Raw genomic sequence first — 18,844 nt, 5'->3', positions numbered from 1 at the left:
TTATGAGATTACGTATCCATACATTGCCTTAATTTCTTATCTGCAACCTGTCAATGCCTCCCTTTTGTTCTAATGGTGTTGATTTACCTCCTTTATTCTATAGCCTGGTTTGACAGTCTTAAAATAATTCTCCGAGTAACATCCCTCAAAGAATATTTGGATGATTATGCAAATCTGAAAGCAGCGGGAGATTTGGATGATTATGCAAAGAGGAAAAATGAGTTTATTCTGTCTTGTTGGGTGATCGCTTCTTTGTTCGCAGCATGGTTTGGATGGGAATTTACGAAAGAGGTTTCAAATCTCCCTAAATTGCCATTCTTATCTGCATTCTTTCAGTGCCTCCCTTATGTTATAGCCGCGTTGATGTACGTCTTTCATTCTATTGTCTTCATTGCTTCTTTTGAAAGAACTCCAAAAGGTGATGCCCTAAAGAATACGTAGAAGATGGTGGAAAAGTTTGAAAAGGCATCAACGTTAGAGCCACAAAGAGCGTTCCTTTTTCTTCTTTTTTTTTCCTTCTATACATCCATACTTCTTTCGTTGGAATGCTTAGTTGGAGCATGATATTTTATATTTTTATCTAGTTATGCATTTGTAGTTTACGTTTTGATTTCAAGATGACTATTTTCCTTTCTTAATTATCTTGAACTATGCAATTTACCCAAGTTCTTATGTTTTGTTTCTTGCCATTCTTGCCAACTGGTATATTGTGATATAATTACTTCTTATTCCTTTGCATTCAGCAGTTCAATGTGTATCTGATTTTATATAAAAACAATACCATTTCTTTTGTGTAAACGGAGGAGACCCGAACTGGTCTGGAAAACACACCAGTGTAGGAATTTTCCCGGATAATGAACCTATATCCTTGCATGGAGTCTCTCAAGGACGAGGTAAAACCCGTGCCGTTGTTGGAGATGGCTAAGATAGCAGGAAATTCCTGTGGAAACCTGACAACTCTTTCTACATTGCTGCTAGCCGCATAACCTTGTTTGATTAAAAATAAATTGTTGGTACCTGAAATAGAGAGACTTTAACAAACTTAATCTCTAAATTATAATCCAAATCTCAATTTTTTCCCCCGAGTGAGTATTTTAGAGATTCTGATCAATTGAGTTTTTCACCAAGTCGTTTCACCATTTTATTTTATTTTTAACTGGGAAAGTCTTACAAAGTCGAACGAAGAGAAGTACAATAAGAAGGAATTCATTCATAAGTATGGACAAGGAAGCCAAGTTGATTTTTTTATCAAGTAATTGGCACAAGTAAGATTTTCTGCATCATCCAGTGTTCAGTCTTAATAATAGAAAAGAAATCTACTTTACGTCTATAAATCACAAAATTCAACTTAAAAACTCGCCATCAATTTGTTGTTTATAATGAAAATGGGTTCCGAATTATACTTATTTGTGTTGCCCCTGGATTGTGATCAGTGATAAAACCATGTTACTTACAGAGCTTTTCAATAACTTGCAGGTAAGCATAAAGACGCCGAAGCAAGAGATGAGCTGCGTGAGTTTGGAGGGAGATTTGGATGATCATGCAAAGCTGAACGCTAATGGTGTTCTGTATTTCGTGGTGATCCTTTCTTTGTGCACAGCATTGTGTGCTAAAGCTGGATGCGATTATACAAAAAGAGATTTTGAAATTACGTTCCATAAATTGCCATTCTTGTCTGCAATCTTTCAGTGCTAATGGTGTTGACGTGCCTCCATTTTTTCCGAGGGAAAAAAAACATCCAAGAAAGGCCAAAAAATTGCAAACAAACCAAAACAGTTGGCCAAAACCAACCAACTCCTTTAGAATCAGCCACCTTCAGCGCAAAATGAGTGACAAATCGTCCAGATAAAACCAAATTTCCAATCCCACCAAATTCTGCACCACCTCTCCTAACGCCAGAGAAAGATCAAAGACACAGCCAAGTTGGCAAAGCATTTACTGCACCATCACGATGACAACGAGCCATCTTTTCTAAGCCTCCAGGAACGACAATTTTGGGGTCAATCGAGCAATTGATATACAAAATATAAATAAATAGCGAAATAGAATATGAGAAGAACAAGATTCGATGAAATAAAATAATTTAAGAATGTCGTGGTTGAGAAATATAATATTTTAAGGATATTACGTTCAGAAATATAATATTTTAAGGATATTAACATTTAATTAAGTTGCAGTTGCCGCAATATCAATTAAATTTAATATTTAACTAATTCACGGTTGATTTAAACCGCAATATCAATATTTAAATTACTGTATCTGTCTTATCTATGGGAACAACTTGTCCTCTCATAAGCAAGGAAGCAAGCAATCCAGATGCAATTAAATCCTTTTTCTTGGCAATGATTCACGAAAAAGCAAAACCTTATTTTGAAAAGGTTTATATTACTTCTCACACAAACTTGCATACGGGCTGAGTCAATGACACATTTGAGTGAGGATGTGTGAGAAGAGTTTTTAAATCCAGTCAAGTGATTGACCGGGTTAATTTCAATTTTTTTAAAAAATTAAAATAATATCGTTTTAGTAAAAAAATAATAAAAGATAATGAATTTTAATTGGATTTTTAACCGAGTCTTATCAGGTCACTAAGTTAACCTATTAGATTAGTTGGGTCACTCCGAATTTTAACCTGTTTTATTTTTTTAAAACAATTTAGTCTAGTTTCAATCCTAAATCAGCTGGATTTTAAATTGACTTATCGGATCGAGTTTTAAAATTATATTAGTGAATGTTGTGTTAAGAAAAATCGAGGGAAAGAAAATTACAGCTTTGTAACGTGAATTCGAGTTTTTAGCTACCCACCATCTTTTCTAAGATTATTTATTTTCAGCAACAAATTAATTTTCTTTTTATTTTTGCAAGCAAGAGTGTAAAATTAAAACGCCACTGTTGCTGATAATTGGAACACATTTGAGACTGATGACAAGGAGGAGAAGACTAAGTTCTTAATTTGTATTTATTTTTCATAACATGTCAGCACTTTTTAACAGCTATATTGTACATTTAGTACATATTATATTTTAGAAGTGAGGTAAAAATGTGTTTTTTTTATTAAATTCTTCTTAAAAATCCCTAATTTAGTACATATTATTCTCTAAATTTTCTAAATTATTGTAATAATTTTTTTAAAAAATCCCTAATTTGATTACTCCCTCCCATGCCTAAGCCGCTGCTAGTCAACACAGCTCCAAGACACGGAAATGGAGCGTACAAGCTTATTGTCTCTCGTTCTGTTTCTTCAACTCTTTTCTTCTAAGCCCACAGGAACATCAAAGTGGTCTTCAAAAGGCGCGAAAATCCACTGTGCATGTCCACATTGCAGACACAGTAGAATTCCTACATGCTTTTTAGAGTTTCTGGTAATTAATAATGATTAATTTGTTTGTCATAAGGTTTTCATATGATTAGATGTAACCAAAATCAAAATTATCAAGAAAGATATAATTTTTTTTTAACGCCAGAGGCATTAAGGTTTGTTTTGAGACTGAATCACCCCTTAATCAAGTTTTAAATAAATCATTGATCTTATATAGTTTTTTGCAAAACCAAAGTTTAGTTATATATAAAAAATAAAATTAAAATAATATCATTTAAGTATTTTTTTTAAAAAAATAGTTAATGGATTGATAATCTAATTTTAACCAAGTTAAATTTAAATTAATTAAATTTTTGATTGAATCAATTAATTTTTTTAATTTAACTCATACCAATCTAGTGATATGTTTAGAAATGTAGTAGTGATTATGATTTAAAGTGTTTTTTATTTAAAAATGCATCAAAATAATATATTTTTTTAAAAATTTATATTAAAATGATCTAAAATATAAAAAAATAATTAATTTTAAATAAAATAATTTAAATTTTAAAGAAACACTATTTGCACCTGTTCCCAAACTCTATCAACCCGCCATCTAAGTTTTAAACGATGGTTCTCCTACGCGTCTTCTAAAATTCAAACGTGGAAGCAAGTTAGGCCTGTCTTGAAACTTTAATGGGCTTAATATGTGGGCTTTAGGTTCTCAAAGTTAAGCAAACTTTTCCAAGCGCTCTGGGCCACAACAGGTCCAAATCACAACAGCGGTAAGCTTCACGTTTCATGGAATAGCGTGGGGATCACAATAACTCAGATACATCTTCTTTCCTTCTCAGACGCAGCGACCAAGCGAGCGTCAATCCTAAAATTTCCGATACCCCGTTTCACACCCTTTCACCCCCACAAAATTAAAATAGCAAATACCTGGCTCCACCACTCACCACCACCACCACCACCACAACAACCACCGCCGCATCCACCACTACTGACACTAAAATAGTCAACCCTAATCCCTAATTTGACCGATCACTGATGGGCGAACAGACCCAAATCCAACCTCAACCACAACCTTCCCAATCAGAATCCCAGCCTCTGCCACAAATCGAAACCCAGGCTTACACTCAGCCACTCAATGACCCCACCACCACTGTAATAACCACTACTACCACGGAATCAACCACTATCCCACCACCAATCACATCTCCTCCCGCAAAAATCCCTTCCCGTCCTCGTAAAATCCGTAAACTCTCACCCGATTCTGCTGTTGTCACCACCGTTAACGATCCTAATTCCACCCAAACCTCCATCAAAAACACAACTGAACCACCCAGAACCACTGCAACCAAAACCCCAAGAACTAAAACCGCCCAACATCGAGCAATCGTCGCACTCGCTCCGCGGATCATGGCACGATCTCTAACATGTGAAGGTGAACTTGAAAACGCAATTCGCCATCTCCGTAACGCTGATCCACTCCTTGCTTCCTTAATTGACATTTACCCACCCCCTACCTTTGATACCTTCCCTACTCCTTTCCTTGCTCTCGCTCGTAGCATTCTTTACCAGCAACTTGCTTTTAAAGCAGGGACTTCAATTTACACGCGCTTCATTTCGCTTTGTGGCGGCGAGGCTGGAGTTTTACCGGAAACAGTTCTTGCTTTGACTCCACAACAGTTGAGGCAAATTGGGGTTTCTGGGCGTAAAGCGAGTTACCTTCATGATCTAGCTAGGAAGTATCAAAATGGGATTTTATCGGATTCTGCGATTGTAAATATGGATGATAAATCTCTTTTTACTATGCTTACAATGGTAAATGGGATTGGTTCTTGGTCAGTGCATATGTTTATGATTTTTTCGCTGCATAGACCGGATGTGTTGCCAATTAATGATCTTCAAGTGAGGAAAGGGTTGCAAGTGCTTCATAACTTGCCGGAGTTGCCACGCCCATCACAGATGGATCACCTGTGTGAAAAATGGAGGCCGTATAGGTCGGTTGCATCATGGTATCTTTGGAGATTTCAAGAGGTAAAAGGGTCACCTTCGAGTGCTGTGGCATTGGCTTCAAGTGGTAATTTGACACAACAACAGCAGGAGGAACAACAGCACCAGCAGGAGCCTCAGCTTATTGACCCGATAAACAGCATTCTCAATCTTGGGTATTTATGATCCTTTCCACTTTCGGTTTTGTTGAATGGCAAATTTGACTCGTGTAACTTTGATGTTTTGTGTCATTATTAGTTGTTCCTTTGTTTCTCTTATTTATTCATGCATTGTTTATTTTATTTGGGTTGAAGTGGTTCTATGTGCTTGCGCTTCAGAACTTGCAATGTGGCTGGTTGTTCAGGGATTGCTTGCTTTTAGTATTGTTCCTTGCCACATTTTTACGTCCTTATAACTGCAAGATGTTAATGTACATAGAATTGTAGTTCGAGTTTTAGATTCTTAATTGCTGAAAGGGGTCTGGTATGGGGGTAGCTCTTGAAAGTGTCTGATGCAAGGCATGGGGATGTAGAGAGTGTCTTAGGGTTGTGATTTTGAACTTGGATAATTTGTTCCCAGGCATTTTTCAAAAGCTTTGCTTAACAAGTTTAGTTGGGCTTGGAATTTTATGGAAAAGGGGAATGTTAAAACATCCTTGCTGCATCAGGCCAGGGGGGGGTGGGGTTTCGTTAGAATTGAATGGGATTATAGGTTAATATCCTTAGTTTTAAATTAGGAAAAAAGATTAGATTAAGATTGACATAGTTTTACATCACGAAGAAGATTAGATTATGATTGAAAGCTTTAGAACACATAGCTTTTTACCTAATGAATCAGGCCTGCAACTTGCAACATAAACTAGTGGTCAAATTTTAAGTTTGCTAGAATAGAACCTTTTTTATTCAAGTTATCTTCCATTGGATTATTAAAGATGATGTTGTTGTTCAACGGAGACTAGCATCTTTTATCATTATCTTGGCATGTTGAGAATCTTCCATTTACGAGCTTTTTTTGCTCTACTTTCAGTGTCCATTGCATTGAAAATAATATTCCAAATACTATTGCATTTCAAGTGATGGGATTTGTATCAGGCAGGAATATATGGTGTAGAGTCAATAAGCAGCAATACATGTCGGACATTGCGGGTACATGACTGTGCAAAATTACTTTAATAAGTAGCTAGGACTGAAACATAGAATAGTTTAGAAAATGAAGATAGAAATGAATTGGTCGGACATTAGATTGAGAAGAAAAGGGGATGATTGGTGGAAATGATTAATAGAAAGGTTCAATCACAAATTAAACATTTATAAGACAATGCAATTCTATTAAGCCAAACCTGTCTGAGGGAAAGGACAAACTCTTAAATTAAACATGGACAATCAGTATGATGCTTAATTTTTTTGGCTTTAGCTATTATGAGATTGCCTTGATCTACAGTGTTCTCTTGTTTTGTTCAATTTGTACTCTCTGGTTGAAGTTAAAAGAAATACAACATTCAGGTGACGCGCTGTTCCAATATCAAGGACAGAACATTTTAGTATAGGTTTAACATAAAATATCATAAAGTTGCTTTCTAAATGGAAAATTTGACCTTGAGTTTAGAAGTTATGCCCTCCACCCCACCAACAAACTAGAAGGGAAGAAAAAACAACAACTGTTCTGTTATTACTTCAACTCATTTTTTAAGTCCACCAAATCTGCACTTAAAAATTTCTAGTTCTGCCCTGATCTCTTCAATCTTCTTTCTATTTGGGATTCTACTTGTATCTTCCATTATTCACTTTCCATGCCTTGGAAAATGACTCTACTGTCATAGTTATTGTAAAATCTGAGGTTTTAGCTTGTTGTTTTACTTTCTAGAAGCTATATCCAATAATCAATGGCATGAATGTCATACTATTGATAAAGCTTGGGAATATCATTACTTGCTCAAACCATATCAAGGGCGTGTCTGCTTCCCGGTTTGTTCACGACAGGTTTGATTTTATTTTCAGAGCTCTTGCTAAACCTTGTGGCATTTTTAAATTTGGAACCTGAGAAGAAGGATTAAGACTTCCATTTCCTTATAAGTAGATCTATCCAAGGTGTAGCAGAAATGTTTGCGCACTTGGTGATGGCATATGCTTATTTGCAGTGTAGTTTGTTGTGTAGAATACTCTGCGTTTAAACATTCCTTGTTTTGGGATTTGGGATCTTGTCGGTGCAATATACTGTTGTTCCCATTTGCATTCCTTTGTGTTATTTTCTTAACTTGCGAAACAGGTTAACCCCTTCAATTTACCTAGGTTTGAGTTCATTGTCACCAGGGTTGCCCTTTTCTAGTTTTATTGCTAATGCTATGATTAAATCAGGTGCTGCTTTTCATGCTTTATAGTTTCCTCCTGTTGAAAGTTTAATTTCATATATTTTTCGGAACTACAGAAGAGATATTTCGGGTTGATTGATTTAATGGAATAGGACAATTGATCTTACTGCACCCGCACCCTAGATTCCCTAACCACCTCTGATAAGATGGTTGAAGGACTACTCTTGAATCAGCTAATGGGAAGGGCACTTGATTTCACAGGGACCCAGGTGCCCTGGAATACAAACCAGGTTTGGCAGGGTCTGAATGATGCACAGGATATGGGGTTATTGTAGCTTCTTAGAATCCAGCTAATCATCTGACCATTTAATTTATCTGATAGATTTTCTTAATGCTTATAAAAGATTTTTTTTATATAGTTAGACAGAACAGAATACCACGTTATAATGTAGAAGGATTTAAATTGCTGTACATTGGAATGCATATCCGTGTTTCATATTTGCTCGTTTAACATCTGTTTCTTTCTTTGTTCCACCATGATTTAGGGCCTGTGCTTGGGGACAATGATTGGAACTTTAGGATGAGAAGTTATTCTTCTATCCAGCAATCATTTGAGGTGCTTCCAGAGCTGTGCAAAAAAGTTGGACGCTACTCGTGAAAAGCCTGGATATCCTAGACATCAAGAGATATTGGTACTTGCCTCTTGCTTTGAAAATTAAATAAGACTAGATGTGGTCAAGCTCTGTTGTCTTTGTAAAAGATTGGATTTTGTCATCAGGACTTTCTTATAGGACATAATAGAGTTAGAAGAGCTCGCTCCATGTTTTTGCCTTTTGACTGTGGTTGGCTATTTGTATCCTGGCTATACAATTAGAACCTTTATCAGCGGAGGCAATTGCTCTTATCAATGGATGGTCGCAAGCAGACAATGTACATAGAAATCTTGGATGAGGTTTTATATGTTAAGAGCATCAGATGAATCAGATTGCATAGGTGCATCAGCCAAATTTTGCACATGAGTTAGCAGAGCGTTTTTAAGAACTTACAACAGAACTCTATCCCTTTCTCTTGCCGAAGCGTTGCCTAAGGTTGATGTTAGCGAGGCTCTAATTTGTCATAGACAAGTGAAGGCGCCCCGTCGCCCAAAGTTTCCAACTCTTTGCGTCTATACCATCTCTAATGGAACCAAGGTTTGGAATACAAATGGTTCATTTAAAAATAGAGATGTAATGGCTCAATCACTCAAAAGAAATACAAAGAGTGATGAATTCCAGGGTACGATCTAGTGGTTAGAGACATGGGATTTTCATTATAAAGTCCAAAGAAAGATTGATGAAAATGTGGAATTGAGGGAGAGCTGTTCTCCCTGTGCTTAGCAACTGACAAAGGCCGGCATGTCAAAAATGTTGCAAAAACATAAGCATTGCAACCAGCAACAAGTACCATTACGATGAGTAATGCTCTGATGGTGGCTATAATAACATAGCTATACCTTTTAGGTTTTGTCAGTACAAAATAATTTTTTTTATAATAATCTCATACATAATTAATGCTTTAATTAGTAATTTTTATTAATAGAGAACCAATTAAATAAGTTTATGGTTCCTTAAATTCATTCATCGTTGTTCTTTTCAATGATGGAACATGTCTTCATATTTTAATTTTTATAAGGAGTGATTGGGTTGTTTTTTAAAGTGTTTTTTATTATGAAATGTATTAAAATGATGTTTTTTTATTTTTTAAAAAAAATTATTTTTAAAATCAACCCATTAAAATAATTTAAAATATAAAAAAATTAATTTTTAAAAAACAGGAATTAACTCACGTTTTCAAATGTTCTCATAAGAGTTTATTCCCGCGTTTAAATTTAATTGTTTTTTTTTTATGGGATAAGATTCCAAGTGTGGGCCTATGACATTCCAGCCCATACACATGGACGGACTAGGCTCGAGGAACAAACTTGTTCGGAACACCCGCTTTATTTTTTTGTTAGTTTATAAATTACTTGATCCCATACTAATTTGGGTGAAATTCCAACAAAATTCCTTTGCTTGCCAACCCTTTTTCAGAAGTTGCTTTTTGTGTCTTTCAATGCTTTCATGTCAGCATGGCATATACAAACATTTAGACACGAAGACAAGGGATTTTTACAGTGCATGAAAGCTCAATAAGTGGAATATTCTCGGTCGAATATCTGCTAAATTTCGCCTCTTGTTCTAGTTTTCTTCGATGGAAACAAGATAGGCCATCTTGATTCTCTTATCAAATCTCACCTTTTGTTATTATAAAATGGCCCGATAACGTAATACACTCCTGAAAAAAACAACATGGACTACGAGAATATGGCCCTTCTTTCCCTGACCAGCCTGTGGTGGTTCTCTACCTCCCAGTACGGGCTCCCTTACCAGCCTTCCGGTCCAAGCCAGCCTTCATTTGGTCTGAACATGATTCGAATGGTGCAACCAGGAATTCAACCATTACTTACGCTCAGCTCAATGACTCAGTGCAGTCAGTTTCTAGCCAGTTAGTTCATCATTTACAAAGAGGTGACACTAGTGTCATTCAATGCTCACCTGGGTTGGAGCTTGTTGAGATCTACTTGTATTTTGAATAATTTTTCTAGTTTGAAAATCTATATGTCATTACAAAAAAAAACTAAATGAACTCAGTTTTCTCCCGTGGATTGTGAGGAGAAATATTATGAATTCAAACAATGTTTTAATTATTTTTATTCTTCATAATTTAAGCTTTATAACATGTATTTTTAAGGATAATATAGTATTTTCATAAAACACATATGATATTATAAGATTGGATAGGAGTAAATGGGTCTTTTAAACTTTTATTAGTACAGTGTAATGTTAATAATAACCTTAGATGTTGACTTCCCTTGACCGCACGAGCAAGAGTATTTTTGGTTTTTCTTTATTCTAGAAACGATGTAGTTACTTAATTATCATTTAACTCTTAAAAAAAATTATTACCGCGTACATCACACGCGCTAGCGTGTGGGAGGCACCTACGTCCCTTAGACGGCGTGTGTGACGCCTCCCGTTGAAAGAACATCGCATCTCAAGGCAGTGATGTTAGATGCATCTTGTCGTTCCCTTTATGATGGTGAGGCGCGTTACTTCGTCTCATGCATGTTTGAGCTCCGACTACGTGTTTTCTTTGCCCCCTCTTTTCTCTCTCTTCAGCCTTGAAAAATGTGTTGTCCTTGCAAAAAAATCAAAAGGGTGTGTTATTTATTATCTTTATCACATTTGATCCTCTTTCTTTTAGTTGTATCAAATTACATTTATTTTTTCAATTGCATGCTTTGGCATTTGATTTTTATATATAATTTGTCCTCTTATTTTATAATGTTTCAGGTTTGACTCTCAATATTTTAATTTCTAATTTATATTCTTGGCTCTTTTTTAAAATTTTAATTTATTTTCAATTTCTTCATTGGATCTATGATCTTATTTTTAATTTTTTTCATACTTGGTCCTTGTTTTCTTAAATTTTATTTTTGTTTTGGATTCTTTTTTTAATTTAGTTTTTCTTTTCAATTTTTCCCTTCAATTCAATTTTTTATGGTATTTAAGGTTTGACCCTTAATATTTTGATTTGTAATTTTGATTCTTAGCTTTTTTATTATTATTAAATTTTAATTTGTTCTCAATTTCATTCCTGGATCCATAATCTTGATTTTTTTTAGATTCGGTCCCCATTCTCTTGGTTTTTTATTTTTATTTTGGATTTATTTGTTAATTTTTTTTAATTTTACCCTTAAATTCAAAATTTTAATTTATCCTCTCAATTTGTTTTTTCAAATGAGGTCCTTAATCTCTTAATTGCTATTTTTTTATCCATCAATTTTTTTTTTATTTCATCATTCAACATTTAATTTGTTGGGATTTGGTATCCTTGGTTTTTCTCATTCTTTATAGGCCTTACCAGAGAGTCAATTCGGGATAATTATTGAGTCATAGGTTGAGTGAGTTGACTCAAGTTAGCTTAAATCAACCAAATCTTTTTGTTTTATAAAAAAGTCAAAATGATGCCATTTAAAAAAAATCAATCAACGAGTTTTGACCCCTTTTTTATTAGATTTTCTCCAAGCTAATCGAAACATGGGTCATCCCGAGTTTTTGATCGTCCTACACTTGGATCAATTATCTCCTAATTTCTTTTGAAACTCGGTCTGGTTTAAGTCAAGGGTCACCTAGGTCATGGGTCAAGTTGTCGAGTCAAGCCAAGTTTTAAAATAATTGTTTTCCAGATACGGTGTTTCTAGTTTAGTCACTAGCTAGTGTCAGGAGTATGAAAATTTAATATGGGTTGACATTATTTTCTTTCTTGGTTACATCCTTCGAGGTTGTTCGTTATTTTCTTTGATTTTCTTTTCAATCAGGTTCTCTGTGTCTCATGATCTAAGTGAAAGGTTTGTCCGTGTGACCCAAGTTTTTTTTATTGTCTCCTTTTCTTATTCTTTTTTATTTTATTCTTCAAGATTTAATTCTTTTTAAAATTAAACTTTTTTTTCCTTTTTGTTTTGCCTTCTATTGGATTATTCTGTCCGCATGATTCTGCTCGTGGGTTTTGATAACCTCACTTGGTTTTGTTGGTGTTTTGTTTTTTAAGACTCTTTTTTTCTTCAATTTCATTCGTCAACATTTTAATTCTTAGGGATTGACAATTATTTTTTTTTAGTTCTTTTTCTATGATGTCAAGTCTTTGATTTTTTTTTGTTCTTTAAAGTACAATGACAGCTCTTGAGCTTTGTTTTTAAAACTACATAAAATTCAACAGGGCTTGTGGCGAAGTGTGGGCTATCTATCTAATTAAATCTATTAGTAGCTTGATTTTTTTTACCCAATTCATGTTTCTTTTTCAATCTATTTAGTTTTTTTTATTATGACAAATAGAAAACATAAAAGAAGAAATATATGATATGGAAAGATTAATAAAAATAAGATATTTTTTAAAATAAAATTATTAGATTAAACATGATCAACATTTATCAAATGATTAATTAATTATTTTCAAAACTAGAGGGATTATTGGTTTCTGACTACAAAATTAGAAAACTAATTTATAGTACCTTTTGTTTTCTAAAATACATTTTTGATTAAAAATAAATAAATTCATTCCTTTTACTTTTCAGATATTGAATTTAAAAGAGAATTAAAAAAGAGATTTGGTAGATTCCAATTGAAGAGATATATAGTCATCGATTATTCACACCAATTCTAGCCATGAAAATGATAAATCTTGATGTCATCAAAACGGGTAACATTGAAAAACCATAATAAAACAACTAATTTATTGAATTCAGGACTAATTTTAAGTAAACCACATAACCTAAATCAAAAACTATAATGAACATAACAACGAAGCAGCATGAATTATTATTTTTTATTACTACTTTCAACCAAGAATTTATCAACCCATTTGCTGAAACTTAAATTACCGAATTAGTACATTTTCTATGCTAGGTAAGAGAAGTTCAACCTCAAATCCATGTTTTGTTGGAATGCTTTTTTACAAACTAAACATCAAATAAACTGATCAACAAATTACTCAGGTTGTTGGTGAACCACAGCTAGTGGAAGGAGTAGCATGATCGCAATACTAAATGAACTGCCGTAAGTGTGGTAGACAAAAATATTGAGAGTGTGATGCTCTGGCCTGCCACTCCCAAAATCTTGAATATTGCAGCAAGCAAGATGCCAAATTAAGCTGCCTGGCTAAAATGTCAAGATGTATGGAGATTAAAGTTCTGAAAATGAAACACAATTTTCTCTTTTATGTTCCCAAAAGTTTCATACCAGATATGATGTACAGGCTTCAAAATTGCAATAGATTTTAACAGGACTAGACCTAAAACGAATATGTGCTTTGCATCTGAAAAAAGAAAAGAGGGAAAAAGAGATTCCAAGTTGGATCATGATGCTCAAAATAAAAACAAAAATAAATGTATAAAGGTCCTGGCTTCTGACTCTTGCTTTCGAAATTCTATTGGTGGAAGCTGTACTGCAACAAGAAACGACCATGAACAGGTAGAGAGCTATCTAGCAAGCAAATAGGCAAGTACCAAAGCAAAAGATGTTCAAAGAGAGGGACAAGCAAAGCCATCGATTGCATCACAGAAAGGTAAGACATTGCTTGGGGCAAGCGTGGTGTTGCAGAGAGGTTTGCAGATCAAAAACAGAATGCCCACATTAGCCTCTGGTCATGCTTGAGAGTTGAGATTGAGAGAATCATACTGCACTATACTACACGACAACACCATTACTGTGGACCATTCCCATGCAGATTTTTTCACTTTTTACCCCCCCCCATAGCTCTTTCCTTCTTCATTTGCATAAATTCTTGTTAAACTTTAAGCATCTAAAGAATATCAACTGAGTCGATGTTCTTAACAACACTGGATTCACTTTTTTTAAAAAAAAACATCCATATACTCGAGCTGGAATATTTTTGGAAAACTTATTTATCCATTATTAACTTCTCTTTAAATTCTTGAAACAAACAGCTCATTGTGTATCACCTTAACTGATGATCTGAGCCAAATTGTTAAAGTAGGTGTTTGTTTGTTAAAGTAACGAATTAGAGGCTAATGTAATGCCTAGGGTTTAAGACTAAGCACGGTGGCGAAAAATAAGGCTAGCTGGGTCGCATCAAGTGAGAGGAGGACACCATATACATCTGTTCGGTTATCTAGGGGTCAAGTTGGGTTAAAGATAAGAAATGGAAAGGGAAGCAATAATGAAGGGGTTAAGTGGGACCCAATGTGGCAGGGCGTGGGAGAGGGCTGAACATGACGTTGTCGGTTGTTTTGTACAGAGAAAGGGCTCTTAATCTCATCACCATCTCCTCACAAAGTTTATCTACCCTCTGGCTTCGTCACAAGCAACCAAGCTGTCTCTTGTTGGACATGTAGTTGGCCTGTTGGAAGCCCAGAAGCACAGTCCTTAACCCCCATAATCTTAAACTTAAAAAACACACACACCCGAACCCCTCTCTCTTCTATCTCTCTATTGCCAATTCTTGTATTTCTACATAACTTGAAAACATTAGCTAGCTAGAGAGAGATGTGAAGGACTTGATGATGATGATGATGATGATGATCAGAAAGCCTGTAGTGCTGGTGATGCTAACTGTGGCCTCTCGCTCTTGAAACTGTGAGTTAGGTCCCATTTCAACTTCAATTTCCTGTTTGTTTTTAAGATTTTTTTTCTTGATATTATCGCCTCTCTTCCTTCTTATCTCATTCCAAGCTTGCCTCTTGGCACAACTGAGGGAATCTTAACAGCTTCCCGAACTTAGCTTAGGTCATTAATTTAGTACGTATTTAAGCTACTACAACTTATTCTTTTTTGAAATGTTTCTTATTTACTGTTAGGCGTGCAATCTTGGAGAGCAGCTTCAAGATTTAAGGTTCCATTGTTATTAAAAATTATTCCGAAAGCTTAAGATTTTATTTTCAAAAAAAGATTCTAGTACTGCGTTTAAGAAAGGTGCGGTGCATAGCCATGGAAATAAGAGGTCCAGAAAATGATATAAGAACGTCAGTCCCTTCAAGTTATAGTCACCAATCATCGGGATTGGAAAGAAGAAAAGATGGCAACCACAATGGCACCAGTGTCCTTACTTACACTCAAACCCTAGATCACCCACGCCAACCCTCAAGATCTCCAAACCCAGATCGACTTGCAATCATATCAAGCGGATCGAACTCCAAAACATCCAACACAAGGTACCTCGAATGTCTCAGAAACCACGCAGCCAGTGTAGGCGGCAACGTTTTTGATGGTTGTGGTGAGTTCATGCCAGGAGGCGAAGAAGGAAGTTTAGAAGCACTAAAATGTGCAGCTTGTGATTGCCACCGCAACTTTCACCGCAGAGAACTCGATGGAGAGATTCAATTTAGTCCTGGTTCAAGAAGAAGCACTACTATGGTTCATAGTCTTCAGTTGGCACCACCATTGCCTTCGCCAACTGTACTGCATCATCACCACCACCATCAAAGATATTCTATGGGGTTGCATACAAGTCCTAACACTGCAAATATGGTTCAACCCATGAGTGTGGCTTTTGGTGGTACCAGTGGAGGAACTGAGTCTTCAAGTGAGGAACTTAATCCTTTTCAGTCTAATGCAGAGGGAGCACCACCTCCACCTTATGTTATGTCGAAGAAAAGACATAGAACAAAATTCACACAAGAACAGAAAGATAAGATGATGGAGTTTGCTGAGAAAGTTGGGTGGAGGATTAACAAACAAGATGAAGAGGAAGTGGAGAGATTCTGTGCCGAAGTTGGTGTAAGGAGGCAGGTTTTCAAGGTTTGGATGCATAATAACAAGAATTTGAAGAAGCAGCAACAGCAACAAGTGCCACTTGATGAGAACCCATGATGTTTCTTTGAAGAATATAAGTAATTGCTTCAAGTGATGAGGTATTCATGATGGATATAAATGTGAAAGGCTTGGTTGGTAGCTAGCTGGTTGAGTAGGAGGAGAGATCCATGAAAAGAAGAAGAAGATGGAGGCGGGTTAGCATGATTATTGAATATGGGAAGGTCTTTTCTTTGTCTTTGATCAAAAATTTGTAAAATTCTCATGTTGTCCTAAGTTTTGCAATCTTCCTTTTTCTCAATACCAATGTTGTTAGAAAAGTTTCCATTGTTTTCCCATCAGAGTTATAGTATGTTTGGATTATTTGTCACATATCATTCATTTTAAGAGTTCCTCGATTATTTTCTCCAACAAAATTATTAGACAAGGAAAATGAAGCAAAAATTATAATCTTTTTGTGCATAATGCTCGATTGTATTCAAGTTTTTGACACAATCATACGAGGAACATGTGCCTGAATCCCAGTTAACAATTATAGCAACCAATATGGGCCATGTTAGGCTTGATGTCTTATCTGTCTATAATATATATCCCTAAAGTACTGGTCTGTGTTTGAACCCAGAAAATAGTAGGGCTGGGCCCTGGATAATTCATTGGATTAAACACATCCTCATCCCCCTATTTAATCATTGATAATTCCTCCACGAATCAACATGAACACTGAAAAGATTGCTGTTCAATCCATGTTTCATATTAAGTCTAACTGTGCAAGAGAAATGGAAGTGGATTTTGGTTTTGGCATCAGCTTTTTTTCTTTTAAATAGTTTCGGAAACAGATTTCAAATGATACGAACACTTCGTTTCTTGACTTGGGTGTGGAAGCCTCAAAAGGGCCAAAAACACTAGGTGTGAGGGTGCAATAAAGTACATCACCTGGACTGGAGACTTTATCTGCCATAGTCGCATTCTATATACTGTTGTGGCATATGCACTTAGAAGAAGCATCATAATTGGTTATCGGGCATCAATTCATGAACAAGGGTAGTCTAGTATATATCGACATCGTCTAAAAGAAAGCTAAGTCTAGTCGTGTGGTTTATCTCCCAATAATAGACTCTCTTATAAAACAAGAACAGTCTGCCATAAACATTTCACCATTGAATTTGCATGATGAAGCAGAGTAAGGTTATACAATGCCAATCTCCATGATTAAAATGGTGTGATAGAAACAGTGATGTCTTTCAAAATTAGGATGACAAATTCCTCACAAGCATATACATGTTGAAACACAGAAGTATGAGAAATTGTTCAAGAATAAGGGTTGAAATACGTTGCAGGTTAGATCAAATTTTTAAAAGATAAAAAAAAAATATATACAGATATTACTAACAAGTTTTCATGAAGAAAAAAAATTTAAACCGTGTAAAGATTGATTCGATGTAACCCGTTCAACTTAGTAAGTTCAAAGCCAACCTCAACTTTTTAAAAAAAAAAACATAAAAAGTAAACTCTTAACTTGGATTGTGAGACTGAAATAGTCTCATAAAAAGTAAATTAAAACAAATTATAAAAGTTAATTTTCAATTAACCCGAACATTGAAGGATAAAATTTAAAAAAAAAATCAATTAAAAATACCCAAAAAAAACCTTGGAGTCAACTAGGTTAACCAACAAAAATTATGAATTAAACTATGAGACTAAGATAATCTAGTAAACTAAATTAAAATAAGAAGCTTAATAAAAATAAATAAATCTAATGTTTAAGGATAACATTAAAAAATATGTATATTATTTTAATGAACAGTATTTTGTGAGAAAGAGAACAATAATTTCTCTTTCTCAATTAGTTTTTGTTAATATTATATTTTTTTTATTTCACATCAAGATGTTTTCAAATTAATGAAAGTGTGAGAGAACTTCACGGAGAAATTAGGTTTTTCATGATTAGATTGATAGATGATGTGATTGAATAGACCACCAATCGATAAATTTGATTGATAATTTAAAAAGTAAGACTAACTTGGAAGAAAAAACTTTATGATATTTAAATCATTAAATAGAGAATGCATATTTGCAATTGTTGGCCTAAAAATTACATAGCTTAAACAGCTGGAACAATAATAGTTATTATTTTTTTGAAAATTGTGTTTTATCATGAATAAATTCTCACTATTAAAACTATATGAATTTCTAGTTGGGTCCGAAAAAATTGTCATGCTGAAATTGATGGGACATTCATCCTCATAAATATTTCCTCTCACCTAATTTTGTTGGATTCAAATATGAAAGGAATCCGTACTCTGCAGTGCATAGAACAAACCTGGTGGACCTTTAGATAAAAGTCTATAGGCGCGCGTTTCGTTGCCATCAAATTCTTTCCAGGCTAATACTACATTGGGGTCAGTTATTTTTTCTAATTGTTTAAAAAATATTAAAATAAATAAAGATAATGACATAAAGGATGATATATTTTTAAAAATAAATATTGAGCAAGCAATTTAATTTTACTAAAAAATTATTTAAAATAAACTAAATTCAACAAAGAATGAAATATAAAAAGACTTTGTATGTTTTTAAAATTAGTGAAAATCATATATGTATGTATGTAATATTACGGAGCTTAATATCCAATTAAATTAAATGTTAAATGATGAAATTAAAAAAAATAAATTTAACAAAAAAACAACAAATAAACTCGAGCGAATCTCTCAAATTTGGGTTAATTCCTTAAATTCATAGCCCATTAAATTCTAAATTTAAGATCAATCAAGAAGATCAATTTAGTGTTGAAGCATGAAATAAAAAAAATCAATTTAAAAAAGGTTATAAAACAGCAATAAAAAAAAATGAGGATAAAATCTTATATATAAATATAATAAAGGAGAATGAAATTAT

At 34.4% G+C, this 18,844-nt stretch overlaps 2 protein-coding genes across 2 annotated transcripts; both read left to right on the top strand.

The window, feature by feature from the left end:
• Positions 1–4,114: 4,114 nt before the first annotated feature.
• Positions 4,115–8,545, top strand: LOC133691894 (uncharacterized). Its single transcript, XM_062112514.1, has 2 exons — positions 4,115–5,472; positions 8,150–8,545. The coding sequence occupies exons 1-2, from the start codon at positions 4,349–4,351 to the stop codon at positions 8,169–8,171; spliced, it is 1,146 nt and encodes a 381-aa protein (XP_061968498.1). The 5' UTR covers positions 4,115–4,348; the 3' UTR covers positions 8,172–8,545.
• A 5,908-nt stretch (positions 8,546–14,453) lies between these two features.
• Positions 14,454–16,269, top strand: LOC133693002 (zinc-finger homeodomain protein 5-like). Its single transcript, XM_062114188.1, has 2 exons — positions 14,454–14,776; positions 14,998–16,269. Exon 2 carries the CDS (start codon positions 15,128–15,130, stop codon positions 16,007–16,009), a length of 882 nt encoding a protein of 293 aa, XP_061970172.1. The 5' UTR covers positions 14,454–14,776; positions 14,998–15,127; the 3' UTR covers positions 16,010–16,269.
• The last annotated feature ends 2,575 nt before the right edge of the window (positions 16,270–18,844 follow it).

The sequence above is a fragment of the Populus nigra genome, chromosome 4 (genome assembly GCF_951802175.1).
Source record: "Populus nigra chromosome 4, ddPopNigr1.1, whole genome shotgun sequence".
Classification (NCBI taxonomy): Eukaryota; Viridiplantae; Streptophyta; class Magnoliopsida; order Malpighiales; family Salicaceae; genus Populus; species Populus nigra.
The sequence above is the reverse complement of the archived record's forward strand: the minus strand, read 5'-3'. Positions and strand labels throughout refer to the sequence as shown.